Source organism: Aspergillus oryzae, chromosome 5 (assembly GCF_000184455.2).
Source record: "Aspergillus oryzae RIB40 DNA, chromosome 5".
In the NCBI taxonomy this organism is placed as follows: Eukaryota; Fungi; Ascomycota; class Eurotiomycetes; order Eurotiales; family Aspergillaceae; genus Aspergillus; species Aspergillus oryzae.
The window spans coordinates 4304467-4330947 of NC_036439.1; the positions used below are offsets into that span (position 1 = coordinate 4304467).

At 48.3% G+C, this 26481-nt stretch overlaps 12 protein-coding genes across 12 annotated transcripts; 6 read left to right on the forward strand and 6 right to left on the reverse strand.

Annotated features, from left to right (window-relative positions):
* Positions 1 to 450: 450 nt before the first annotated feature.
* AO090113000106 (uncharacterized protein) lies at positions 451 to 1452 on the reverse strand (the record flags this gene model as incomplete). Its single annotated transcript, XM_001824240.3, has 1 exon — positions 451 to 1452. The coding sequence occupies one exon, from the start codon at positions 1450 to 1452 to the stop codon at positions 451 to 453; it is 1002 nt and encodes a 333-aa protein (XP_001824292.1).
* A 1855-nt stretch (positions 1453 to 3307) lies between these two features.
* Positions 3308 to 4444, forward strand: AO090113000107 (Zn(II)2Cys6 transcription factor domain-containing protein; the record flags this gene model as incomplete). The annotated part of the gene is made up of 3 exons (XM_023237820.1): positions 3308 to 3387; positions 3440 to 3789; positions 3846 to 4444. The coding sequence occupies 3 exons, from the start codon at positions 3308 to 3310 to the stop codon at positions 4442 to 4444; spliced, it is 1029 nt and encodes a 342-aa protein (XP_023092610.1).
* A 573-nt stretch (positions 4445 to 5017) lies between these two features.
* Positions 5018 to 5695, forward strand: AO090113000108 (uncharacterized protein; the record flags this gene model as incomplete). The annotated part of the gene is made up of 1 exon (XM_023237822.1): positions 5018 to 5695. The coding sequence occupies one exon, from the start codon at positions 5018 to 5020 to the stop codon at positions 5693 to 5695; it is 678 nt and encodes a 225-aa protein (XP_023092611.1).
* Positions 5696 to 5995: 300 nt separating this feature from the next.
* On the reverse strand, positions 5996 to 7058 carry AO090113000109 (oxidoreductase, short chain dehydrogenase/reductase family; the record flags this gene model as incomplete). Its single annotated transcript, XM_023237823.1, has 3 exons — positions 5996 to 6386; positions 6471 to 6714; positions 7025 to 7058. The coding sequence occupies 3 exons, from the start codon at positions 7056 to 7058 to the stop codon at positions 5996 to 5998; spliced, it is 669 nt and encodes a 222-aa protein (XP_023092612.1).
* A 565-nt stretch (positions 7059 to 7623) lies between these two features.
* Positions 7624 to 8628, reverse strand: AO090113000110 (uncharacterized protein; the record flags this gene model as incomplete). Its single annotated transcript, XM_001824244.3, has 2 exons — positions 7624 to 7937; positions 8001 to 8628. The coding sequence occupies 2 exons, from the start codon at positions 8626 to 8628 to the stop codon at positions 7624 to 7626; spliced, it is 942 nt and encodes a 313-aa protein (XP_001824296.1).
* A 4284-nt stretch (positions 8629 to 12912) lies between these two features.
* Positions 12913 to 13512, forward strand: AO090113000112 (uncharacterized protein; the record flags this gene model as incomplete). The annotated part of the gene is made up of 1 exon (XM_023237824.1): positions 12913 to 13512. One exon carries the CDS (start codon positions 12913 to 12915, stop codon positions 13510 to 13512), a length of 600 nt encoding a protein of 199 aa, XP_023092613.1.
* A 126-nt stretch (positions 13513 to 13638) lies between these two features.
* On the forward strand, positions 13639 to 14166 carry AO090113000113 (uncharacterized protein; the record flags this gene model as incomplete). The annotated part of the gene is made up of 1 exon (XM_001824246.3): positions 13639 to 14166. The coding sequence occupies one exon, from the start codon at positions 13639 to 13641 to the stop codon at positions 14164 to 14166; it is 528 nt and encodes a 175-aa protein (XP_001824298.3).
* A 450-nt stretch (positions 14167 to 14616) lies between these two features.
* Positions 14617 to 16006, forward strand: AO090113000114 (zinc finger HIT domain-containing protein; the record flags this gene model as incomplete). Its single annotated transcript, XM_023237825.1, has 3 exons — positions 14617 to 14660; positions 14744 to 15226; positions 15292 to 16006. 3 exons carry the CDS (start codon positions 14617 to 14619, stop codon positions 16004 to 16006), a joined length of 1242 nt encoding a protein of 413 aa, XP_023092614.1.
* A 1001-nt stretch (positions 16007 to 17007) lies between these two features.
* On the reverse strand, positions 17008 to 18296 carry AO090113000116 (uncharacterized protein; the record flags this gene model as incomplete). Its single annotated transcript, XM_001824248.3, has 2 exons — positions 17008 to 17774; positions 17825 to 18296. 2 exons carry the CDS (start codon positions 18294 to 18296, stop codon positions 17008 to 17010), a joined length of 1239 nt encoding a protein of 412 aa, XP_001824300.3.
* A 1638-nt stretch (positions 18297 to 19934) lies between these two features.
* Positions 19935 to 21434, reverse strand: AO090113000117 (ankyrin repeat domain-containing protein; the record flags this gene model as incomplete). Its single annotated transcript, XM_001824249.1, has 1 exon — positions 19935 to 21434. One exon carries the CDS (start codon positions 21432 to 21434, stop codon positions 19935 to 19937), a length of 1500 nt encoding a protein of 499 aa, XP_001824301.1.
* Positions 21435 to 22016: 582 nt separating this feature from the next.
* AO090113000118 (glycoside hydrolase family 16 protein) lies at positions 22017 to 23410 on the forward strand (the record flags this gene model as incomplete). Its single annotated transcript, XM_023237826.1, has 2 exons — positions 22017 to 23291; positions 23348 to 23410. The coding sequence occupies 2 exons, from the start codon at positions 22017 to 22019 to the stop codon at positions 23408 to 23410; spliced, it is 1338 nt and encodes a 445-aa protein (XP_023092615.1).
* Positions 23411 to 23783: 373 nt separating this feature from the next.
* AO090113000119 (SUMO protease ULP1) lies at positions 23784 to 25636 on the reverse strand (the record flags this gene model as incomplete). Its single annotated transcript, XM_023237827.1, has 2 exons — positions 23784 to 24462; positions 25554 to 25636. 2 exons carry the CDS (start codon positions 25634 to 25636, stop codon positions 23784 to 23786), a joined length of 762 nt encoding a protein of 253 aa, XP_023092616.1.
* Between the last annotated feature and the right edge of the window lie 845 nt (positions 25637 to 26481).

The following is a 26481-nucleotide window of genomic DNA, read 5'->3' on the forward strand; positions in this document are numbered from 1 at the left end:
GTTAATGATTTTCTGGTCGATTCGGGGGCCAAGTTTGAATGTAGCTTCGGTGTATATGGCCGATGTAGTAATTCTGGGGGTCTTAGGGCTTGGCTTCCTTTTTCGGTGCGGAGGGTTGATTTGCTGCTCTGGGTTAGTTGGGTACGTGGCGAGTGATAAGCTGCTAAGGATGTCATTTTACTGGTCCTTCATTCATTGGAGTCGTTATTGAAAGCTTGTATATGGTTTTATATTGATTTGGTTTGGGGAGGGGCGTATCAAGGGTCTGGGTGTATGCACGGCTGCAGGCCCGTGAGTCTTGGCCTTATATTGGTAGTATGGATAGGTCATTCTTTGTTTGAATACATACTCCGCGTCCAATCTTGATCTAACATTTTCCGCTGATCATCCATGTTTCTGTAACGGCCGAAAACTTCACTTTGAGATATAAACGGAAAGAAAACGGCCAAATCACCGACAAACGGCCCGATCCAAAAGATCCTGGGTATGCCTCCAAACCAACTCAGGCACCCGCTGCTCCCGATACTCCTCCATAATCTTTCGGCTCGGTCGAACCTCCCCGTCCCAATTCAAGAGGTATGCTCCACTACCCGTCTCCCCAGTCGTACCCTTCGCAACATCTCCTGACTTGACCGGAACACCCTGGGCCATGATGCCATTCTGGGCTGGGTACCGCGCAGAGCTTAGATGAAACAGATGCCGTTCTCCGCTTTCCTGGAGACCGACGGAGAAAGGCCACATCAGAGGCCACATTCCGTAATTGTAGAATGTCGAGATAGGCGGTGGGAAACTGTTTGTGTAGATGTTTGTACCCACTAAACCGGGGTAGACGTGGATGAAGCTAACGGCTGGGTGGGTCTTAGCCAAGTGTTCCATACTCAGGGAGGTCATGGTGATGGAATGTTTGTAGGCATTGAGTAAGGAGAAGTTATGCTTGAGATCTAGATCCTCGGTCTTGATCCCGAACTCGAAACCGCCGCCGTAGACACTAACTACTCGACTTGGACCTGCTGATTCCAGCAGTGGAAGGAGGTTCTGGACAAATCGCATGCGTGCATAGTAGCGCAGAGCGAAAAGATAGTCGATTCCTTCGCTGGTCTCGTTTCGGCCTCCGAGGGAGATGCCGCCGGGTGTCATGAAGAGGAAGTTGAGGTGTTTTTCTTGTTGGAGAATCTGTTTGCATGCTGCGTCTACGCTGCGGATAAGTGATACGTCGCTTTCGATGAAGTTGAAGCGGCCTTCTGGGTTTAGTTGTTGGAGTTCGCAGAGGAAGGGCTTTGCTCGTGATTCACTCCGGCCGATTATGTATGCTGTTGGGTTGTCGGTGTGTTTAGCGAATTGACGCAGTGTGCTCTGGCCTATTCCACTTGTGCCTCCCACGAATAGGGCTGTAATATTGGGGATTGCTCGTAGACTGGCGTTGGATGCTTGGACTATCTTGAGGGAGACCATACTTGAGGCAGAACAAGAGAAGGAGAAACAGATGAATAAAGGATTTCACGAAAAGAGTAGCTAATATAGCAAATTTGTGTCAAATTGTTTGTATTCTTGTAATCACGAGCGTGAATGTGCTATTATTCCATGGTAGAGGTGCTGGTAGAACTCACCTTTTTGATCCTCTGTCAGTCGGTGATCCTTCGCCGATGAAGGATCACAACAATCCCTCGATCCTCCATGCACACGATCCATCATTCATCCAACATGATCCGTCAACCACAGTTTTGATCCAACAATTTCTACTTCGATTATCCTGCCTATCTCAAAGAGCTATATTCATTCACTGCGCCACTTCTGTATCCGATTCATTCGAAATGCCTGTTGGGGAATGGATTCGATCCTTCTCGGTGCCAACCATTCTTGGATTGTTTCAACACCCAAACACAAAGAGTATTATGACATGAGACTTGGTCTTTACATGCTTTTCACGATGCTCCTAGTATATCTAATCTGTGAAACATAATTTGCAAATAGTCGTTGACGAAATCGCCATTACACTTGCATTCCCGGCTCTCTATATTTCTACAACTTGAACAACTCTACTCTCAAAACCATCATCGGCGACATCGTCGCGCAGCCTCATGAGTATCTCTCGCAGCTCGACGTGAGAAGACCGCATCACAGAAAGAACACCGAAGCTTCGCCGATTGACCACGTCGCTCTCGCTGGTGGCGGGTCAGATTACTTCTGTTAGAAAAGGCACGACCATTACAGCACGACTCCCAGCAACGAAGAGTATCTTCCTTTTGAGATCCTTGGTTCGTGTGAACAGCGGCAGTCGTCTGCAATGCCGGTGAACCGAGATTGGATCGATTACTCGTTGAAAGGACAACATCTGGAGTATCTTCCTGGGATCTATAATTGGACCGGCGATGTCAGTGACTTCCATTTTTACTGGAGTAGTTACCGATGGGTCAGGTTGGAATGACGATACCCTGTGAATTGGAGACATTTCAGGTCTTCGCGCAGACGTCGGAGCTCTGTGATTAGTTCACTATTGGAATTCTCGGCTTGGTGATTTGGGGTTATTGTGTGGTGTGCTGGACTAGGATTGTCTGCGAGTCGGGGGTCTTGCGCCTTCCGATAGTCGTTGATGAGTGATGGGGGCGAATCCTCATATTGGAAAAGGTTCCATGCTTCTCTGCACATTACTCGGCTGGGTTAGTCTCTCCTACCGGAGGAGTCATTATCGCTGCAATACGCACTGATATGTGAGGGACATGATGTGATTCCGCTACTCAGCGTTTATGCAATGTGAGAAATGCTATAAAGCTGGACAGCAACACTAAAATTTGGCAACACAGGTGAAATAAATTCTCTTGACCGCACACTATACTTCCAGTATCGCTAACTCCCCGCTAGCTATCGTTAACCTTGGCAATGTGCTCATACGTGGGGCAATCTCAGAATACACAGTAGGTGAACTGCTTTACCGAATCAAGCTACCAGGAAAACACGACCAGGACTAGAGGCCCCACGAATTGTTTCTGGGGATTTTTTTGCGATGATTTGGTGTCTTTAACGAAATTAAAAGAGCTGTGAGGTGTATTATCAGGTCGAAATACGATGCTTGCTGTCCAAGTCTTGGCCAAGATTGGGGTCCAAAAATTCATCGATCGCTCCAGCCATCAATTCCTGGCTAGTGCTGTTCTTTGTTTAGCGACTAGAAGAAACCACTGGCTTTGCATGACTAGTTGCTGGTCTTCTGCTCAGATGGTTATTTCAATAATATTAGGATTGCCATCAATCATCCGGTGAAATAGCTTGTTTTCTTCTACCCCTCATACGAGGTTCCACTCGTCTTAACGATATGGAGACATGGGACTCAAATCTACCTACAAAAACGAGTGAGGAGCAATCACAGCATGCACTAGCTTCGCGCCACAATACGTAAGTTCATATGTGATGGTTGGCATATCTATCGATAAAACTAACAATCAAGGAACAACAATAACCTACGAGCATGTCACTCCTGCCATATTTCCAAGGTGCGATGCAACCAGCCAATCCCTGGTATGCCATGTTTGAGATGCCAAAAGGCCTGCAAACCATGCTTCCTCGTGGAGAAACCGCAGAAGAACCGTCAAGAAGTGAATGGCCGCATTCTGGAGCTACAGTCTAAGATCGATAAAATGATATCAGCTGCTGTTAAACAGGAGGCCACTGATAACCGGACTCGCAACACGGAGTCCTTTCCAGCTGGGCCTACTGATTTGACTCCAATATCACATATTCCTGGGCAACATGGCTGGGGTTCATCTGTGGGGAATACCCCGCCAATACTCTCCAATGGTCAGTCCTAGTTACCCCGGCTCAGTCCATTACTCACGTCTCTAACCACAAGCCAGTGGGCTCCGGGGTTGTGGATCTTAAAACCAGCATACAGTCGGTACTAGACAAAAGCATCACCCCCTATCTTGATAATGCCACCACGGAAATTATCTTCAAACGCTATATCACAAATATGGCTCCCACATTCCCAGCCGTAGTCTTCCCTCCAGGCACAACGGCGGCCGATGTACGGAAGGACAACCCGATTCTCCTGTTAGCAATTCTTGACGTAGCATCGTCTGGGTTCTGTGAGTTGGAGATTCAGCGAAGACTCCGAAAGCTGGTCGTGCAGACGTACGTTCATTGTATGCTACGCAGCGACCAATACACCCTCGGCTTACTGCAAGCATTGATCGTTTCTGCCACATGGTATCGGTCAATTGAGCCATTGGAGCCGGGAGAGCAAATGGATATCTACCAAATTGGTCACACTGCTGCTAATATGGCATTGATCATGGGACTGGGTGACAAATTGAATAATAAAAACAGATCCTCAGCTTTGCCAGGGGAGGGACAGACCGACCGACGCCAAGCAGAGTTTCTTGGAGCTCGGAGGGTCTGGTTGGGATGTCACTATATTTGCTCGAAGTGGGTGATCGGAGTCGACGTCTACTAATGCGCTTGCTAACACTTCGTAGCACTTCTATGTCTCTACGGGCGCCGAACGTCATGAGATGGACCCACTGTATGGATGAATGTTTAGAAATTCTGGAAACCTCTCCTGATGCTTTCCCATCCGACAAGGTCCTGTGTCAGCACATTCGTCTACAGCGTATAACCGAAGAAGCTGCAATGCAACTATCACTTAAAGATTTTTCTGCTTCTCGGTCGTCACGGGCCATACAGATCCAAACATCGTATGCCTTGTCCAAGCGACAACTCTCTGACTGGCGTAACAGCATCCGTGAAGACGGTTTTGATGGCAAGCACTCTCTTCGCTTTTTTCATGAATCCTTGAAGTTGACTAATTATTCAATATTCTTATATAGGTGCACTACAACTCTCCTACTATTTCTCGTCCTTGTATCTAAACGAAGTTGCCTTCTGTACAGCGTCTGAAAATCCCAGCTCTCACGCCGAAGCGCCGTCAGGAAATCAGACATCAGCCACCATCATCATTCCAGCAGACATATTCAGCGAATGCGTCGAGACCATAGATCACATATTCCGAGTTCTTACCTCGTTGGACATGTCTGCGATTCGAGTCTTACCAGCAGTGCATCTAATCCGGATGATCTACACCGCGCTCATCCTAGTGAAGCTTCACTTTGCGGCCATCACATCGTCTAACGCAGATGCTCAACCACAAATAGACCGGCTTCAAGTCTCCAAGCCTTTGGCTTGTATCATACAAATGTTCGCAGGGTGGGGACCACTATGGCCTGCTACCAAGCTGATGGCAGTCTTCCGTAGGATTCGGTCCTGGTTTGAAGATGACGATATGATGAAGCGGGATGGCTCATGGCTGAATGTGTGGAGACTTGGTCCTCCGTCTCTAAGTCCGCAGGATACCCAGTCCAGCACCGACTTGCTTGGGCCTGATGATGGGGCATTTCTCTCTCCTCGCTCGCAAGATCCGTCCTGGATGGGATCTGTGGACCCTAGCATCCTGGATACCATTCCCTTGTCCCTCAATCCTCCACTGGAACTCAGTAATAGTGGGTTTACTCCTACAACAAGTGACTGCATGATTTCGAACATGATAGACACAAGGGACACCGATGCTACCTTCAACATGGACCTAGAGTTGGAACAACTCCCAACCATATACTTCGACTCACACAGTCCACAGCTACCATTATCCCATGGCTCAAATGCCGGCATTTACGAAAGTTCCAGGGCTGAAAATACACGGACAAACGACTAATCTCATTAAAACTATTATTTCTTGACAAGAATTAGGGTTCGCAACTCTCGATATAAATAACATCAATAGTATCTACCATTTCGTCAAATAGTGCACAAAGAGACGCGTAGTATAATGGCGGTTTCTTCCATCTTCGTACGCTGTCTTTCTCCACGCAGAATGAATCAGTCTGATACGTGGAAGACGCTCATGATAGTCCCAGCTAACCAATTACCACTTTTCAACATAAGGCCTCAGATCCAGCTCAAAGCCCCACGTCGTCCTCGGCTGGGTATGCAAATGCCAATAAGAATCCGCAATCTACAAAACACAATCAGCCTTTCCCTCATTCATCCAAAACCCACCCGACAAAGAAGACGAAGGGAAAAAAGCAGAAAGTAGGAGATAACTCACCGCCGCAGGATCCAACTTGGCATCCTCATGCTCAAAAGTCCACGCCTTGGTCCTAGGGATATCAATCACCCCGTCAATAATAACATGCGAGACATGGACACCCTTGGGCCCGAACTCGCGAGCAAGACTCTGCGCCAACGCACGAAGGGCAAACTTTCCCGATGCGAAGGCCGAGAACGACGCTGAGCCTTTCAGACTAGCAGTTGCGCCGGTGAAAATTAGTGTAGGTGGGTGTTGGAGTCCGGTTGCCTTTTGAAGGAGAGGGAGGGTGCGTTGGGCGAAGTTGAAGCCACCTTTTCTGTTCTTTTTGTTAGAGAATACTATTCCTTGTAGAGAGACTACAGAATGAAAAGAATAGGATAGGATAGGATGGAAAACAAACCCTTGACTCTCAAACCCCGAAGCGAATTCCTCCTCCGTCAACTCCAGGAACGGCTTGCGGACGAATCCGCCCCCGGAGTTAAATACAGCTGCTGCTAGTGTCGATCCCCCATATTGCTCGTTGATCTTGTCAAATGCAGACTTGACACTGTTTGTGTCTGATAGATCAGCACTAATACCTGCTGCTTGGCCGCCGTTTGCGTTGATTTCGTCGACGACGGGCGTGAAGTTCGCCGGGTTACGAGCTAGTAGAACCACGGAGTAGGCTTGGGCGAATTTGCGGGCGATTGAGGCTCCCTTTTTACTCTTTTGTTAGTGGTGCCTCATTAAGTTCATTTAGTGGTTTGGTTGGGGGATTGGTTATTGATGGTGGGGATGATGTGGGGTGATTGATGACATACAGTTCCTGGACCGACACCAGCGATGATAGCGAAGGGTTTGCTGGCCATTGCTTCTTTCTTCCTTAAACTTGCACTGTTATTGTTATGATTGATCAAGATCGAGTTATGAAATTGTCTTGGATTAAATACAGGAATCAGATCTACTTATACTAACCCAGTGTCGTGATTTCCCTCGGCGTTTGGTTCATGCCGATGCTTAGAAATCGATGCGGAGGTTATTTGTGATTTTCTCATCCGTCACTGCGGTGATATCATCGTTTCTGCTGATGTAACTGGGCCGTATTGGTGGGGAAGATTGATAATGGGTTTCTTTATAGGAAGAGAGCTAATTGTTTTTTTGTGATTAGTGTACAGACCTTGTTTCGGTGTTTGCTGGGATATTTGGTATAATTGTGGTTGGGGCTTCAAACACCGAGATAGCGGCGTCTAATTGTCTATAGAATTTATATTATAGTATTAATATGGGTATGAATTTGACACTTTCTTGAATCTAACTTCTGGGTACTGAAGTAGAGGCTGAATTAGGTCGGCTTGTTATACATGCTGACTTCGAAGTGGACCTTTCAAGTGATGGGTTACTGCTTAGTATAAATAGCACAAGAGAAACTTTTCAGTTCGAGATAGCTTTCATACATCCTAACAAAAACAAATCATGCCATTCATAACATACCCTACCGAAAATCTATCACCGAAAAACACCTTTTAGGGGATATTAAGTAAGACCCGAAAACCAGACCCAGAAAGAAAATGCCCTCACAGCTGAACCATATCATTCATAATCTTGACCTCCTCGCCGGGCTTGAACGGCGGCAGGCCAATGTACGGACAGCTAGAGCAACGGAACGCATCACCGAGCGAGCAGCTGTTGCACGAGCTCGTCTTGCCCTGCACGGTGAAGTCTAGCTCGTCGTTCAGGTCGTCTGTGTTCAGCTTCAGAATGTTGAGATCTTGAGCGGCCTTTGCCTCACGTGCGCGATCTTCCTCCTCGAGTTGACTGGCTAGACCGCAGGTGCAGTCCTTGCAGGGACGCCGGCGCTTCTTGGCGGTCTCTGGTACGCAGTTTTGGGCTGTAGGAATTATAGTCAATAAGATGTTTAACCGGAAAATAGAATATAGGAAGGGAAACTCACGTCGTGGAAGAGGTCTCTTCAAATCATCGTCCGAAAGCAACGCATCCTCATCAATCAACTCGTCATCGTTGTTCTGAGCCGGATCGAACATTCCCACGCCATTTGTGCTAGCTCCGTTCGTAGCCACTCCATTCTGAACCCCGTTCACTCCATTGGTCTTATCCTTCTTCTTCCTGCCACCCAACTTCAACGGCACAGCAGCCTCCTGCACCGGCTTCTCAAACCCACCATCCTTCTCCACCAGCCCCGCCAAGATAGCCTCCAACCCCTCACTAGCCCCCAAACTCCCCTGCTGCAGCTGCAATCTAGCGCCCGCCTTCATCGCCGGTACCAAAGCGGTATAAACATCCCGAGTCAACAACCGCACAGCCTCATCTGACTGCGCATCCGTCAACACCAGCACGAGGTCATATGTATTGGGAGGAAGGGAGACGAAGCCTGCGGACAGGCGATCGAACATCTGGAGATCGGTCGAGGAGCGATCGAAGGTCGAGAAGACATCACGGAGTTTCTCTTCGTGGGCGGCGACGGAGGGAGGGGCAAGGAGGAGGTTGCGCTTTTGACTGCCGTTTGATTGAGGTGGGGTGGGGAGGTCGATGTCGACGGAGGTGTCGATTGTGATGGACATTTTGGAGAAATTAGTTTGGTTCACCTCCTTGTTGTTTTCTGTGGTTCGTTTCCTTGGTCCTGTGTGTGTTCCGAGGGTAAATAGATGGGGAGTAGAAGGTAGACGTGAGTTTGGATTGGAGAAAAGAAAGTTGGACAGGATGCCCTTCCCTTATCAATTATTAAGATCTTTGGTGGGATGAAAGATTGGTGGCGGTTTTGGGTGCCTGATTTGTCAGGTGGATACCGATCCGATAGCGGAGATGGAATCAGGGACGAGGCTTTACTAATGCGTGAGTCACTGGAGGGTGGGGGATTATATACCTAGTTTGATTCTAGTTAGACGGTGTCTCTCATTCCACTTTCCTTTTAATTACACAGGGCGTGGGTGGTTCGTTGAGATTCGATATGATCTGGACAGATGCGATCCATTACCTAACAAGGTCAAAGTCTCTTCTTATCAATCAGAGCACATGACCTTGTTGGTTTCTGAAAACGGATATCTGATCCAGCCAGTCACTAACAGCCTCAGGCATAAAGTTATAGCATAAGGCACCAATGCACCTCCTTATCGATAAGCTAAATGTATTCGCTACTTCTATATCACAACATGATCTATCGCCATATCCATACATAATATTCCTTATCCCTTGTATAATTGCAACAATAACTATACAAATACCTATCATCTCAAACAGGGATATATAACATAATGTTCTCCGAGTCCCCGTTCTCTCGGGCCTCTGCAAGCACCGGTGCTCTTTCTCCGCAATACGGGATGCTTGGGCTTTCGGTTCCTGGATACCTAGGTCGTGTTGACTCAGGTCCTCCCATTTGTTGATCATCATCGCTCGGTCATCAGCGGGAGTTACGGGAGTTATAACAGGGATTCATCGTCCTGTGCTCTGTCGCCGCCATACCGGCTATTTCGTATGCTGGCTTTGGATTCGATGGGAGCTATTTTCTCATGCTCAGATTGACCAGGCTTAAATCAGATGCGTCCACGTTCCAGAGCTCGAAGTAGGGTTCGGAAATCCTCGGAAACGATGCTCTCTCGATGTCCTGGTCTCCAATTGCATCAAGCTGAGGTCGGAATGTAAGGAGGTAACATGCTCGGGGTCGACCAGGCGCATGCCAGTTCCTAGTCGAACAATCCGACATCCTGGAGCCTGGTATCACATCACAGAAGGAATGGGGACGAGGGTTCTCAACCTTCCACAATGCGTACCGGTGTGTCATTAACCTTGTTATGGAAGATTGAGGCTATTCCAGTGTGAACATCCTTAAGAGCTGTTCCACCGGGACTCCTGGCTATTAAAATAGGAATTCTTGTATTCTTAGAATTAATAACTAGGACCTAGAAACCAGAAGCAGTATTAGTAATGTTAAGCCTGGTAATCTTTACTATACTTGAGATATTCTACCAGTCAGAGTTAAAAATCTGCAAAGAAGAGCTGCCTACTCCTGTTCCCAAGCTACTCCAAAGCGGCGGATTCTGCTCATTGCCTGGTGGACAGCACTGGCCAGCTCTGGTGGTATCGGCACACCGCTCTCAAATTTCTCACTCTCCCAGAAATAGTAAAGCTGCTCCAGCTCACGTAGGAGCGATTCCACTACACTCTCCTCATTGGTATCGAGATTGTAGAGGTCATGGGATTAGACGGGTAGTCAAGATCATAGGTGTCGAGAAGTTTAAGGTATTCGTCCCAGTGAGACGACATATTGATAAGAGAATGCCTGTGTAGTGAGGACACGGCAGATCCGTATGTAAAGTGAAATTGTTTCGGTCGAAGCAACTGGCTGTGTTGGGGCCCGAGTATTAATATCAGGTGATCTGGGAGGAGTGACTGGTAGAGTCTCATCAGTTGGCAGTCCTTGCAGAAGATGATTGGATAGCCATCCGTTTGCCATTTCCAGTACCGGCTATATACACCTATATATACCTTATTATCAGGTCCATGAAGCAGAAAAAGTGATCCATACGGGGTCTTAGAAGCTCTCACGTTCCTTTAACAAGGATAACGCGTGTTCCATCCTGCTTAACTTAGACCAATATTCAGGTAGAAAAACAACTTCCCTTGCTTTAATCATCTTTCCTCCTTGGTCCACGAGTTCCATATAAGGGGTTCCCGGCCGAATCAAAGTCGTGAACCCAATTGTGTGCCCGCTCAAGATAGGTGTTATGCTGATAGGCGTACGCTACCGATACTTCGTTCAGCCTTACTTCCGCGTCTGGCCAATCCCCTTCGATGCTCGGATCATATTTACACATACGTCTTAGTCAGGATCAGAATCGGAGTCGAGGTCTTCATTGTGGATTACATGGATCGCTTCTTCCTCAAGGTTGTAATGGCTAAAAGTACTTTCAGTTTGCACTCTTCAAGTTGTTATTATCAATGTCAAGATGCCCAAGCACGAAATTCTCACAGTTTTGCCTTTTCTGAAGGTTGTATAGATCGTAGGCACTTTGTGGAAAGCATCTCAGGGTTAGGACAAGCTAGTTCGTAGAACGTAGACTGTTAGCCGGTGAACTTTCTGGCCTAGGTGGAAGACCTTTATGTTGGAGAATGTTACTTCCAGAGTCATGAAAGAGGACTCCACAGCATCAAAACGCTTGGTACATGGGACAACTCAATGTTGCCAAATATCATGCCATCGTGCTTTAGAAAGGCGTTATGGGCAGCTCCACATGCCACTTAATAGGATAGAAGCACAACGCTTTCTGCCAAGCTTCCAGACCTCAATAATTGGCTTGTGTGCCGGGCTGGAGCTGACGTACAGTATCCAAGCGTTCTCTAATAGCCTGAGCGTTTGTCAATGGCATCGAAGCGCTGGTCCATCATTTCTTTGATGTTGTTAAAGCGTCTCGTGCTCTCGTTCTGGAGGCAGTTCGCTATCACAGAGTTTCTCGAAGTGGGGCTCCGCTCTCTTCATAGAAGCGATTCAGAACCTCTAGGATGTTGTTTTCCATCTTGAAACTGTGGGTACAAGAAACATGCAGATGTGTCTGTATTTATATGGCGATTATTGGTAGTGATGTTATGATTATTGTGGACGAATATTGTGTTTTGTCCTTGATAGTTGAGGAAGACTCATGTGCGCAAGAAGCACGTTCATACCCACATGATCACATCATGATGACTTCAGTTCCTCTGGTTTAGACAAGAACCCAATATCCTCAGACATCTAATATAGTTCTAAGAAACTGTCGGTGGATAAAGTGTTCAAGGCGCGAGCTTGATGTCCATGGCATTTTGGTCGAGTGGGCATGAGAGGAACTAATAGACCTCCTTATGATAAGCTAAATATATCCAGACTCTTCTTTCCCTTGACTCCACTTATTATAAAACTTGTTATCTATGAATTATACTATCAGTGTGAATATTCCTGGATATTACCGCCGGGACTTTTAGCTAATAACTATCTATTCAATATTGCGAGAATTGACTCTCGCAAAATATGGTAATCCCTATATATCTCTATATAAATCTTATTATTAGATTTATAACGTAGAAAAGCTGATCTGTATAGGATCCTGGAAGCTCTTATATTCCCAGCCAGATTAAAGTTATTAACCTAATCATGTACCCGCTTAAAACACGTTTTATACTGACAGGCGTACCCATCTAGCAAAGGTTTTCCAACGCCCGGTAATTCCGGATCTAATTGAATATTCTCATATCACTTCACTTGCTCTCCTAAGCATTCCTTGACATGTTCAGAACTGGTGAATCACATACATTAACCGGTCGAATATTTCGTAGGATCGGGGGCTTCCGGGCTTCTGTCCGGCATCGAAGTGGTGTATCTAGACTTCTTTGGAGACAGATACTGCACTCAAGCTTCCCACTATCAGGTTTTCTCACTCCAGAAATAACAAGTTAACTGTTCTACATATCTCCTTTAGCAGCAAGTTTAATATTGCATGTCGAATGATAGGAAACCGAGCTGCTGAATTCTACTTGCGAAGTATATCTTGTGTATTCACGTACTTGAAACGGTTATATTTTGGGGCGCAGGTTATATAATGATGAAACCGAAATGGACACCTCAGGTAGAGAGGGTTAGTACAGCAAGTTAGGGCTACGAGTAGTACATACATAGTATGTCATTTTCCCATCATTCTCTCTGCTTGGCACTGTTGCCTGAAGACTTTTCCTCATTGCCCGCTACTTCTCTTTCTTCACCTGTATCTATCTTAAATTTACTCTTTACCCGCTGACCTCGATCTGTTGAATCTTAGCCACCTCACACCTCTCAATCTAAACACCCACATAGTGCAGCTAATACCACTTAAGTTCTCGTGATGTCGACATTTATGCCCACCCAGCAAACCACCTCTCTTACCTCCAGTGAGGCCCGGTTGGTTAACATGGGCCCTGCAGACGAGCTCTTGGACCCAGGGCGACATGAGCTAATCATGCAGCTATTACACACTATTGAAGAGCCTGAAATTGATTCAACTGCATGGGCTTGCCTGTGGTTTGCAGACCTTTCGAACATACGACGCCTTCTCCAAAAGTGTGGCCAGTGTCAGGACTTTTGCTTCACGGTGAGATTCGGCCTACAAAGTGAGAGCTTTAACAAAATGATCAAGACCCGTAAGTGGCTTGACCAACCATACGAAGAAGTACTAGCTAATGCAACATCAGGGGCCGCTCGCTCCAAGAACCAACTGTATGCAGCCAGGTCCGACGAAGACTTGAAGGAATACTGTGAGGACCCCGAAGAACCGGAGATCGAAGAAGCTCCAACCAAAAAGCGGCGGCGTGCTTCCAGTTCACAAAAGCCTTCTGAAATCTCTAGACGGAGCGCCGAGCAAGGATCTGAATATTCTTCAGCGATAGCTTCCTCTGCGACGGTAAGATCTGAAAAGAATTCACTTCTTTGTCGTATATCTGACTAACCCTATCAAGTGCAATGAACGGGATAACAATACGTGTGTTCTCACCGGGTTCTGTGAACCACTTGAAGTTGCCCATATTTATCCATACAGCATTGAACAGAGGGAAGAGGACCTCAAGACTTCTGGATGATTTTAAGAATGTTCTGGCCCAGAGAAAAGGTCGAGACCTGGAAGAAACAGGTCTCAGGCCCAGCTGGGACAGAGAGCTGTTCAAATATGATGTGTATGGTCAACGTTGCCCAGAATCTGTGGGGAAAAGCCCGTTTTGCCCTAAAACCACTGTCTATAAGTGAGGATCAGAAGGTTCTTAAAGTGCAGTTTTATTGGCTGCCGAGACATTCATACTCTCGTGAGATGCCAGCAATCAGGACTCCAAGCCCTTTCCCTGGCAATCTCTCCTCCAGCACCGTGAACGGTCAACACAGTGCGAAGCTGTTTAACATTGCCACGGATACGAAACTCTGCTCCGGGGACATTATCACCTTCGAGACTAATGACCCGGTCGGTCACCCTCTTCCATCCATGGAGCTACTCAATATGCAGTGGGTCTTACACCGAGTTCTTGCCCTTAGCGGGGTTGCTAATGCAACTGATGAGGACCTTGAGCCTGAATCATATCAAGAGGATACTGAGAGTGACACCGAGGAAGAATAGGAAGAGGAGGAGTAAGAAAGAAGAAGAGTGAGGGCGAGACACCGAGGGAGAAGTTTGGGAATAAATGCATCGTAAAACAAGACTCCGTAGTGCAGAAGCGGCAGCCCATCGTTTTGTAGGGGTCTCATAATACGTGTTTGATCTTTCTTTAATAGATCTTACTTTCCTCTCGAAGGCAGTTCATTGTTGTTTGTGACTTCAAGTGATCTAGGCAAGAAATAGGTAGCCTCAGGCATACACTATATACCGTAAGGCATAAATGAACCTCCTTATCGATAAGCTAAATGTATCCAGATTCCAGACTTTTTTTTCCTCCGCTCCACTTCTCATATCTCACATTATATCATAACATGACCTGTCCCCATATCCATACTTGATATTTTACCCTCTATACATTTAAATACAATCTATACAATATACTCCTCTCCTAAAGAAGGATATATAACAGAAATGTCCTCCGAAACCCCCCTCCTCTCAGACCTCTGCACAATCTGGTCCGTTCAACCCCAATCCCATCACCAACCAACCCCCAAACCACCAAACAAAACCACCTACTAACAAACAACCCCCAAAACAGCCACATCCAACCACCCAAATACCGCTGTCCCCGCTGCTCAACCCGCACCTGCTCCCTCCCCTGTTCGCGCCGCCACAAACTCTGGTCCCAATGCAGCGGTGTCCGCGATCCAGCCGCCTACTTGAAGAAAAACGAACTAGCGACTGAATCTGCCTTCGACCGGGATTTCAATTTCATCACGGGGATCGAGCGCACTCTGGAGCGCGCGGAGCGTGATGCCGAGAATAGGGGGATCTCTGTACAGCCTGGGACTTCTGGGCGGGGGGTGGATCTTGCGGTTGTGGGGTTGGATGGGGAGGAGGAGAGTGCTGTGGGTGGTATTGAGAATGGGAGGAAGAGGAGGAGGATTGAGGGTGGTTCTGGGGGGTTTGCAAAGGGGGAGTTTGGGTTTCTTAGGGGCGCCGAGGAGGCGGGTGTTACTGTTCTTAGGGCGCCGAGGGGGATGAGTCGGAATAAGGCGAATACGTCGAAGTGGATGCCTAAGTATGTTTACTTTCTTGGGAGTTTGTTGGTTGGGATGATTGTGGTGGGTGCTGACTACGGTGCAGGAATAAGTGTTTGAATTGGACGGTGGAGTGGATTGCTCCAGACGGCGAGAGGAGACATAGACTTTGCTTGGAGTTGTTGACTCTTGCTGAGGCTTACGATCGGTCTTTTCCTTTGTCTAAGGAGGAGCGTGAACAGAAGAAGAAAGATCAGGAGAGCAAGTCGGAACAAGTGGATGTCGATTCGTCTGAGCAACTACCTGATACACACGACCTTACTCCCTCTACCGCAGAAGCTACGCCCCACGAAACTGTGCCTCAGGGAGACGTCCTTCCCAACCCGGAGAACGATACAAAACCGGATATCGCACCGGAGATCTCCAAAGACCAACCCACGCAATCCACGGATGAGATTACCTCCCACCGCGATCTCTACTTCTATCTCCATCGCCCACGGACGAGCACGAAACAGCCGGTGCTCGTCCCTCTCTCTCCTACTGCCACTCTCACCTCCGCTCTGCGCGGCCGCACTGTTCTAGAATTCCCGACTATCTATATACTATCAGACTCACCAAATACCTTGTCGTCGGAGGACGAGAATACAAAGTTTCTTCTCGAGAAAGACTATTTACGCACGCAGCCGCAAGGTGAAATCGAGTCGGGAGAAACCTCTGAGACGGACGGCGATCAACCGGCACCGGGATCCGTGGATATTTCAAATCTAGATGAGAAAAAGGTATTGGAGGTGCTGCAAAAAGATCTATTGGAGCCCGTTTAGACCGCGGGACATTGATACTGCGGGAATTGGGTATTAGGATATCACTTGTTTCAAATGGGATTGGGTTACCCTTAATCTAAATTATCATTTGTAAATGTTTAGTACTTAGCCTCAGCGGTGGGCAACGGTTTAACATGAAACTTATATGAGTGGGTCCACGTTCAAGCCGTTGACACGCGACGTAGAGGCTGCTGCGAGCAGAAGAGATTTGGTAGAGATACGTAAAGCGTCTCGATTCGTAGTATCGAGACTGTCATCTTGTCAACATCACTGCTCCTATTGTCATTGAATCAGATAAACAAAACTAATTATAATTGAGAAACGCCAAATGCAAGGTATATAACGCTAGGTCCAGACCAAAATAGAATAATCTGCAAAAACAATCCAACCAAAGGGGTATCTTGTATACATATCCATCCAGGGCGCCGTATCATGCCTATCAATTCTAACCGTAGGTTATAAGCCCTGACTCAAGACTCAACTGTCAGTGTTACGTAAAGTATTGTGTTGCCTTGAGCAGGACGTTGCAGGCCACCAAGATGTCAAAATGGTCTATCCGTTCATTGCCAAGATGCGGTGAACCTCACAGGTCCACTAGATATATGTGGAAGGCTGGCCACATCCTAACATACCCAGAAATTGGAATGTTGCTATATGTCGACAGTGGCATAGTGTGTCATGTGTCGATCATTGTGCAACTAGGGAGCAGTGCTGCTATCACACACCACACAGAGAATGCTTCCACTGAGTCAAAGGATTCACAATAGGAGCATTCTCTGCATCTTGTGCTAGCCAACGATACATCTACAACGAGATGAGTGAAGGACAACCGTCGACGGCGATACGGCTAGTCCAATGAGGGTAGAGCATTAAAGGCTCTTACGCCTATTAAGTGACTTTGGCATAGGAAGTTGTATGCTAGAGTCACGTAATAGGCAAGAGCCTTTGATACAAGCCTCCGTATTCTATTACTATATCGTGTTGACGACATCGTGATAGTATCACTCTGGACTAGTCGCATCGGACTCGGTAGCCGGAAGTTCAGGTTCATGTTCTTCTGTCTTGTCCGTTTTATCTGAAAGAGACAGGATCTCTGTTGGGACCGTGTTCGGAAAAGTCCGCGCATCATCGTCCTGTGCTCCATCGCCACCGTACCGACCATTGCGTATGCTGGTTTTGGATTCGATGGGAGACATTTTCTCACGCTCAGAGCGACCAGGCTTCAATCGGATGCGACCACGTTCTAAAGCTCGAAGTAGGGTTCCGACTTCCTCGGAAACGATGTTTCGCAGCTTACTCATAGCCTCGTCAGATACTTCTGAGTGGGCATTCCATCCAAGCTTGTCAGACTCGTCCGAAACTATCGATTTCGACTCCAGCGACGGTCCAGTGACCAGTCGGTGCAAAGCAGTAGGCGACGTGTTGTTGGGACGACGTGCCATCTTCACCGGTTTCGGCCTCGAACCCGATGACACCGATGGCAAGTCCTCTTGCTGCCGCTTCGGGGGACGTGGAATATGGGTATTCGGCCCTTCTCCAACTTCGTTCCGAATCTTGTAATAAACCAGGCCCAATGTAGCAGCCAGTGCCTGGTGTGCGGCCTCGGGATACAAGCGAACTGCTTCAGCACGAGTCAAATTGGACGGGTAATCACTGGAGTCGCTGGAGTCACTATCGCTAGCAAACATAGCCTCTGTCTGGTGCATTCGACCCCAGTATTGGTAACCTCCAAGCTGATAGAATTCGGCCAACTGAACCAAGCGATTGACTAAACTCTGTTAGATATGCCCCAGGGACATTCACCGGAGTACGACTTACTCCGACTGCGCTTCTTCAGGCACCAGAAGCGCCAGACAGTACGAGGGAAATATTCCGGCCATTGCAGCGTGCCATCGTCCTCAACAACGGGGACCGGGGTGATTGGGGCGTGGGTGGTGTGGGCCAAGGAGTTGAAGCGGACGCGTTCCGAATGCTTCATGCGAGACTCGATCAGGGAAAAGCGGTCGAAGACAGAATTCAGATGACGTGATGTTTCATGCTGAAGAGTGATCAAATCGGTACGAAGTTGACTGATGGTCGCGTGTAGTTTGCTAATCTCCACCCGGCATTGACACACGTCCGTCTGAACATTTTCGATATCGGACTGGATCTGATCGATATTCTTCGACAAACGATCGACATCACTGCGTAAGAAGACGGTCTCATTGCCGGTCTGGCCGATACTTGTCTTTAGTTGGATCACTCCTGACTTCAACTGGTCCACATCCGTCCTCAACGCGACCACGTTCATAACGATTCGGTTCGAGATAGAGCGATGGGCTTCGAATTCCCGGCGAATGTGATCATCTTCCCGGTTCCGTCGCTCGACATAGCCGTCTTTGGTCAGGACAGTCGAGCGTAATTGAAATACACTGGTATCGAGTATGGTTAAACGGTCGTGAATGTGAGATAGGGCAGGGTCGGATAAGCTAGGTGGTGTGGTTTCATGTATAAGAGATAATCTAGGGCTCGAGATGGGCATAGACATGCTCGAAGTGCGAGACAGACTCCGTTCGAGGGTGGCTGTCATAGTGGTGTGATGGAAAGGAACTGAGTATGGTAAATAGGGATAAGAGGTAGGCGATAAATCGTGGATAAATCGAGTTTCAACAAAGTCAACACCCCCTACATTCATTCAACAAGATATGAGGTCCATTTTGGCGATGATTCGGATAATGATAGCGATGGGATGTGTGGGATGATTGATGGTCGTGATGGTGTTGTGGTATGAGTGACGACGGTTGCGAGATGAGTGAGAAAGACTCAACTCTCTTCTCCTGGACCCGTGACCGCCCCCATCCCCTCCTTCAACTTGCGTGGCAGACACGGGATGGCCCAATGCGGTCGGGACAACCGGTTGATTAGCCCTAATCAAAACATTGCGAACACCCGTCCTTCAGCAACTGGTTCTCTTTCGCAGGAAATCAACATCTTCACTCTGCAATAGACCAATTGTTTCCTTTATTCCTAAATCACTGCTCTACCAGTGCCCAACACTTGAATCTCAAAATGAAGCCTACTGAGAGAGAATACGCAAAGCAGATTCTTCTTCCGTCAGGAATACGGAATGTGACAATACAGTGAGACCAAATTTACCGCCGATCTAAAGGCTTGGCAGCCGCACTGCATTCAGCTGACCAACTCGAAGCCAATGATAGACCATTTCCTCCCTCACTTTGCCTTATCGCCACCCAAGGGGCCTCCTTTATTGGAGGACAGAAATAGCCCTAGGCGTCATTGTGCAATCGCCCTGAATGGGATCATCCGTGCCGTATCCGCATTACTTGTTACATCCCAAGGTCAGGTAATATCACTGACCAGTTGACCCTACTTACATTGACAGCGTGATCTTAAGTCTTGCAAGAATACAGAGTACACGAAAAGAAGATGAAACAAAAAAAAAGGACATCAGAGAAATAATAAGACACTCGCTAATAATAATAGAAATACAGTCCGAGGCGACTCCTCATAGTACCACCGACACCGCTTGGGTTGCTGTCGTGCATTCAAACGTTCCCGTGTCCGAAAATCATTCTGGGGGGACTCAACTTCCCATACAAAGTGGGCCACTTTTGGACGGTCGTCTTCCAACACAACTAATTTATGTTGGACAAAAGAGTATCTGTGAAAATGATAATAGTGAATCTAAACTGAATAATAACTGTTAGAGGAAGATGCTTGTAGATTATACGGGTGCACAATAAGTGTAACAAACTCAACAGGTTCGTTGACGGAATCTATATATTTACATGATATCAACTACTGCCCAACTCGTACAAATCAGGCCAACAGACTTCAGTGATGACTAGATCTTGAAAACGGCCATACTATGTAGAAGTGACGTAAGGAAAGAAAAGACAAAAATAAAAATAAAAAGAAATATGAACTGCTACGTGAACAACGTCTCCCACTCTGGAAATGCGTCTAGTCTTTCGGTCATAGGCATTCGCCAACGATCATCCCCTACATTTGATTGACAACCGTACTCAAGTAACGTCTGAGCAATCTCAAGAATGTCTTCTTTCCCCTCATTGAATCTCCTTTGTGCTCCCTGCACACCCTCCAGTAGTTCATGCGTGTACCTCTGCAGGATATCCTCATATGCATAGAGCAAGGCATTGAGCGGAGTACCTTTGGTCGGAAACTGAAGAGGAAGAGGGTTGCCCGCATCGCATCCCAGTACGAGGAGTAGAATGACCAGCTCTAGATCCATAACGCGGGCGGCATACCATAGCGCGGTCTGGCCGCCCCACGCTCGCTCGTTGAGATCGATGTCTTGGTCCTCGAGAAGTCTTACGACGGCCCTGTATCTCTTATGCTCGATCGCATACATCAGAGCCGTTTGACCTTGTCTATTTCGAAGCTGAAGATATTGAGGATACGTGTCATTCTCACTGTCACCAACCCGCACAGCCAATTGCAGTACTGCGTCCAAGACAGCGTGATCCGTGTTCAACACAGCGGCATGAAGAACGGTCTCCTGGTTTACCGGATGTTGCGCCCGAAGAAGTTCTCGGCCATCCAAATCAAGTTGCAGCACCTCGTCGAACGCATCATGATGCTCATAGGCACAGATGAGGAAAAGGCTTCGACCTGGGGCTTCACCCCCATTGTGTTTTAAGAGCTTCCTGAAAGCGTCCTTGTTCCCGACCTTCCATGCCAGCGATATTGCCGTTTCCTCTTGCTCACCGTAGGCATTTGCCTGCTGGTCAATTCGAATCTCGTCTCCGAGGGATAGGAGGTAGTCTAGAACCTCCGTCGCCGATATTAAGACCGCCACAGCCAGAATGCTGTATCCACACAAAAGCATACCGTTCGGGTTCATTTCAAGCGTGACTAGCATCTCAACTGCGCGGACATCATCTCGAAGGAGAGCCAATCCAATTGACGTTCTCACCAATGATAAATGTACGGGGTAGGAAGACGGCTCTTGCTCAGGCCATGTAGGGTCTTGCAACGGCCCAGGCTGGAAATACGTAGGACTCATTAGCCCAGCTCGGACGACAGGACCAACTAAGGTAAGAATTGCGCTCCTGGCAGTCGCCAATAGCGAATTTGCTCCACGCCCAGGTGGAAGATGAGGAGTCATCAGACGGCGCAACAACGCCATTCTCGTGTCATCGTGACCCCATACTTCTAGCACTTTTTGTGCCACATTCCCAGCAGTCAGTTGCTCTTCCTTTAGAAGCCGGACACGCCCAGCTAAGGCTGCAACTTGCGGAATTGATACCGAATCATCCTCTGTTTCTGTCGAGGGTTCACGTTGTCGCTGCACAGCCTGGCGACGGTCCTGGTGTACCCTCGCATGATTTTTCAATGCGGCGCCGTAATACTGTGGATGGAAGCGTCCGCAATGGACGCATTCGATGTTCTCCCTGCGTCTCGGCATCGTGTCAAATGTTGCACGTTTCTGGATATGAGATCGTGTTTCAATTGTGCATCACGCAGTCTATGGGAGTAGGAGCTCAGACAGGAAATATGTATATATAATACATTCGATTCTTTATCAGTTGACATCTTCATCCAGCTTGGATACTTTCGGCCATATGAAAGACGTGTTCAAGAGACTATTGAAAGGCGCTGGGTCATTCATTCATAGACCATGTTGTTACAACAAAGACGTACACTGACAGAGACCATAGGAATGCCATTATTGAGGCTTATAATGCTTCTTTGTATATTGGTGTTCTTTACAACTGTTGATTGTAGTTATAGTGTCAGTACAGTCTCGTTGTGTTTCCATTATGTTCTTCTTATGAAAGCAAAACAATGGAGGGCCTCTTAGGGATGGAAAAGACGCACCGTCACATTCAATGTAAGGCCGTTCGATAAGCTTAATTGAGTTACAACGTAGTATCTCGAGAGTGTTATACCCGATGACGATTGGCTCTGTGGTGGAAGTAACACACTAAAACGCACCTGCCGTAGCATCGACATCCCTAACAATATACAAACACATCCAGATAGAAAGATGGGATGTCCTCCAAACAATCAATACTACTATACTTTACACCAGACACTCGTTTCTGTTATCATTCCTTCACTCACAATGAAACTCAACAATATCACCCTTCTCCCCAGTCTCTCTTCGATACCCACGATCATCCCCTCCCCAACGCCAATCTCACCACCAAAGAACAACACGCTCTGCGACTGCTACATAATCTCCGGCCCGGACCCAGGCTACTTCACAAACTACCGCTTCTGGGACTTCCGCAACATCCCCCTCGCAAATGCCACTCAACCACCGGCCCCAGACCTCCTCGCACTAGACACTACGCTCCTCCTATCCAACACGCCCTTCATCAACGACTGGCTGCCCCAAACATGGACCAAAACCGGAACAACGGAGCTCCTCCCCATCACCAACGCCGAAACAAACGTATTCATTGCCCCAAACCCAGATCCCCAGAGCTACGTCTCGCCAAACCCAACATACCTCCTCCTCCAAACAACCCGGCACGCAGACCACGTCTCGACAGCCGAGATCGAGTTCCTGAGATGGAACATCCTACACTGCTCACTCCGCGTGAGAATGAGACTGATGTCGAACGAAACTGCCCTCGGCCCCAGGATCATCCCTCCATCCCCCAGAAAACCCGAAGATAAGCACTGGGGCAAAGGACGACGACGAAAAGTCAGGCATAACATCGTTCCCAAGGGCGCCTGCGTTGGACTCTTCACATACCATTCCAAGACATGCGAATCAGATATCGAGATCCTCACCTCCGATCCACCAAATGTGATCCATTATTCCAATCAGCCGGATTACGATCCCGTCTCGGATACGGCTATCCCCGGAGCGGGCTCCATGGTGAATCTTTCTGTGCCGTGGACGGCGTGGTCGACGCATCGCTTGGATTGGTTTCCGGATATGTCACGTTGGTATGCTGGGGAGGCTTTGCAGGCGGTTAAGGCTTATGGTGTGCCGCGGGAGCCGAGTACTTTGGTTCTGAATTTGTGGAGTGATGGGGGGAATTGGACGGGGAATTTGAGGACTGGGGAGTCGGTGTTCTTGGGAGTTGAGTGGATTGAGATGGCGTTTAATGTTTCTTCGGTGGCTGGGGGGTCTGTTGGCCCTGGTGAGAGCCTGACGAGGTCGAGAGGTAGGGCGGTTCGGAGGGCTGATTTAGGACCTATTGATAGTGATGTGAGCAGGGCTAGGAGCAAGACGGTAGATGGTGAGATTCCGAAGCAAGAGAATATAAAGAAAGGGGATAAAGTTGGGTGTCGAAAAGCGTGTTATGTGAGTGACTTTCATTAAGTTCGCTCCACAGTCACTACATCTTCATGGTCTTATAGATATGCAATCGACATCTTTACAACGGAGACACGGTGCCCTTGCAGGTATTCACATTGCTCTAGATTGTATCCACATATATCTAGCATCCAAATCAACCATGTTCATGCCCTTACTTCAATCCATCCACATGTCGCATGCTGTATGTGCATGTAAGCATCAAAAGCGATTTTCGCCGGCAGACCCAATTCAATGTCATATGTCAGGAGCTTTGCTTCAACTGACGGGTATCACTCGTACATGTGCCAAACGCCGTTACAAGATATCCATCCTATACTCTCACAGCCCCCAAACTCCAGCTATGCAAGAAAGAAAAGGAAAAGAACAAAAAAACAAACAACCCACATATACAACCTCGAAGGTTTGATATCCCTCCTCTTCCACCCCTTGCCCCTACTCCCACCATCACTACCTCCTCCCCCACCGGGAGGCATTGCCCTAGAGCAACACCTCCCCGCCGGAGGCTGGATCGAAATCCCCCTCCAGCCCCCCGGCCATCAGCTCGGCCACTATCTTCTTGCGCAGCAGGACAATGTCCCGCGCGCAATAGGATAGTGGCTCGAGGCCGATGGCCACCGCCTTTGCGGTGGACAACAGGAATACCCCACAGTCACTACCGTTGTCTTGCTGAGGAGAGACGGATGGTAGGACGCGCCATTCCTCCTCGACGTAACGAGGGCCTAACTCGTTACGGAGCCAATCCTTCATCACCCCCACGTGCCGGTGCGAGAGTGAGCCTAACGAGTCGAAATGCTCGATGGTGCGTTCCATTGGCTTGATCACGATAAGCGTCCAGTGTGCACTGTTGTGCACTGGGACAAACACGGTATCCACGTCAAGAAGAGATGCGCCGCCAATCTTGGCACGATTGGCCCAGCGTCGGACAGACTGATAGCCCTTGTCGCGCATGTTGGAGAAGAAGAAAGTATTGAAAGCGTGGAAACGGGGTTTATCGCCACGGCCATTGTTGTGATTTGTGCGTCTCAGGTAGTCAACGATTAGAGCTAGATACGAGTTGATAACCTCGTCGTTTAACCAGGCCATGGGAGTAAAACAAGTAGACAGATCCTTCTTCGTCAGCGGATCACCAGACAGAGTAGTGGCGATACGGCGGTTGCTGTTTGTGGCCATGGCATTGGAAACTCGGCTCATCCACTCCCCCGAAAGGGGGCGTACAGCTGGGCCTTCAACCCGAACTCGAGCTGGGATTTGCTTACGCTTCTCCTCCTCTTCAATCTTTCTCCACTCCTCAGCATAGACAGACTCCGTCCGGCCGGGCGGAAGCGGTTTCACTTCGGGGTAAAAGAGGCTCACGGCCGAAACGGGTCGTCCAAGTGGATGCTCAATCTGTTCTTCCCACCAATGCCCTCCGAATCCAATCTGTTTATTTTCTGTGTCGGTCTTTACCACCGAGCTAGAAACTGGCGGGACATTCTCCTTCTGTTCGTTAGACGCCCTTTTGTGACTGACACGGTCGACGTTGGGAGATGTCGGACGAAGGTATGGAGCAAGGTCAGGGAGAGTAGGCTCCGGGATAAACTGTTCAATCGGATCCTTGAAGCGCACTCTCTTCTTCTGTTTCGGCTTCGGTCCCTCTTTTGGCGCGAGCTGGCCTAGACGTTCGGTGCGTTCGGAAAGTTCAATGTGGGTGGATACGCGGGTTCCCTGGTCTTTCAAGACCTCGCTGAAATCCCCGGTTTTCCATGCTTTTTGTAGCGCAAGTTCGCGTTTGCCACGCTCTAGGTTCCTACCTGGCCACAACCGGCGTTTAAGGTTGGGGCTCATAGACTTGACCTGCGGGGACTTCTGGACGCCTGTCGGTTTCTTAATTCCACCAATAGCCCAGTGGTCCGGAGATCGGCTGCTGCGCTTTCGAGGATCCCTCGCAGAGTTTGCGGCGTGTGACATGACGAAAGAATCACTTGGCCTCTCCAATGAAGAGCCAATGGCCAGAGATTGAGGAGTGTCTAGAGTCAAATCTGGGAAAGGAAGATTTTGCACTGTGGGATAACCTCGCTGTCTACGCCGTTCATGGTCTCTGATCATGCGTCTTTGCTCCTCAGGGAGGCGACGAAGTGCTGCAACTCTTGACGGAGAAGCTCTGAGGCCAGGAGAGCGGCGGGATGGCTGCGGACGGCGACGACGTTGTACGTAGTCAATCACGGGTTGCCCGATCAGATTCCAAGTCTTAGTAAGAACGTTCTTGACAGTTCCCGACGCAGCGTAGGCACCCTGGACAAGGGTGTAGCATGTTGCCCAGTACGGGCGTAGCATATGTGAGATCTGTCCATTGTAGAAGTTGCCATCAAGAGTGTCGATTGCTTGTATCCGCTGATGGTCTGCATTGTCAGATTCATCACTAGTGGTGATTGAGCCACTGGGGCCAGGTAGTGAGGTGGTAGAGGATGGCACGATAAGTGCACCCGTCATGAGAGGCTCTTCTCCTAGGCGCAATACACTATTGAAGGAAGGAGCATTAGATGCTGCAGTGGGAGATAGATTACCATGGGGAGATTGCTCAGGCCATCCACCAGGTATGACATCCGCACAGTGGGAAATGTTTTCGCGAGTAGTCTCGGCTGCAAATGCGACAGGAGCAGTCAGGTACTGGGATTGTGTAGAGGCATCGCGGGGGACGGGAGAGGTAGCGGTCGGCACGGTAGGCTGTTTTTGAATGTGCGCAGCGTGGGTTGATGGCGCTTCGGCTCTCTGGGTATCTTGCTTGCTTATGATAGCGGAATTTGGAAACCCTTCCTCGCTAACACGTCGATATTTGCTCGACGGGCTATCTGTCTCGGGCATAGCACCGTGAGTCGGTTCATTGAAGCCACCGTCCACAGATCTTTTGCGAGAGTTGAACGATGTTGCGGTAGTAATCGATGTGGTCGACTCAAAACTAGGAGTTTTGCGGTCCCAAATAGACTTGGTGGTCGAAATACTATTAAAAGACGAATCACGTGTGGTGGGAACGCTTATTCCGATAGTCACTGGCTTATGAGGCAAGGACTTGAGTATGTTGTTCGAATGAGAGGTGTATCTACTGGTCGAGGTGATCGCATTGGTTTTGCTATTTAAATGGCCAATTATGCTGTTCGAGGTAAAAGTATTCCGCAGAAAAGGCTGCGCGATGAACTGC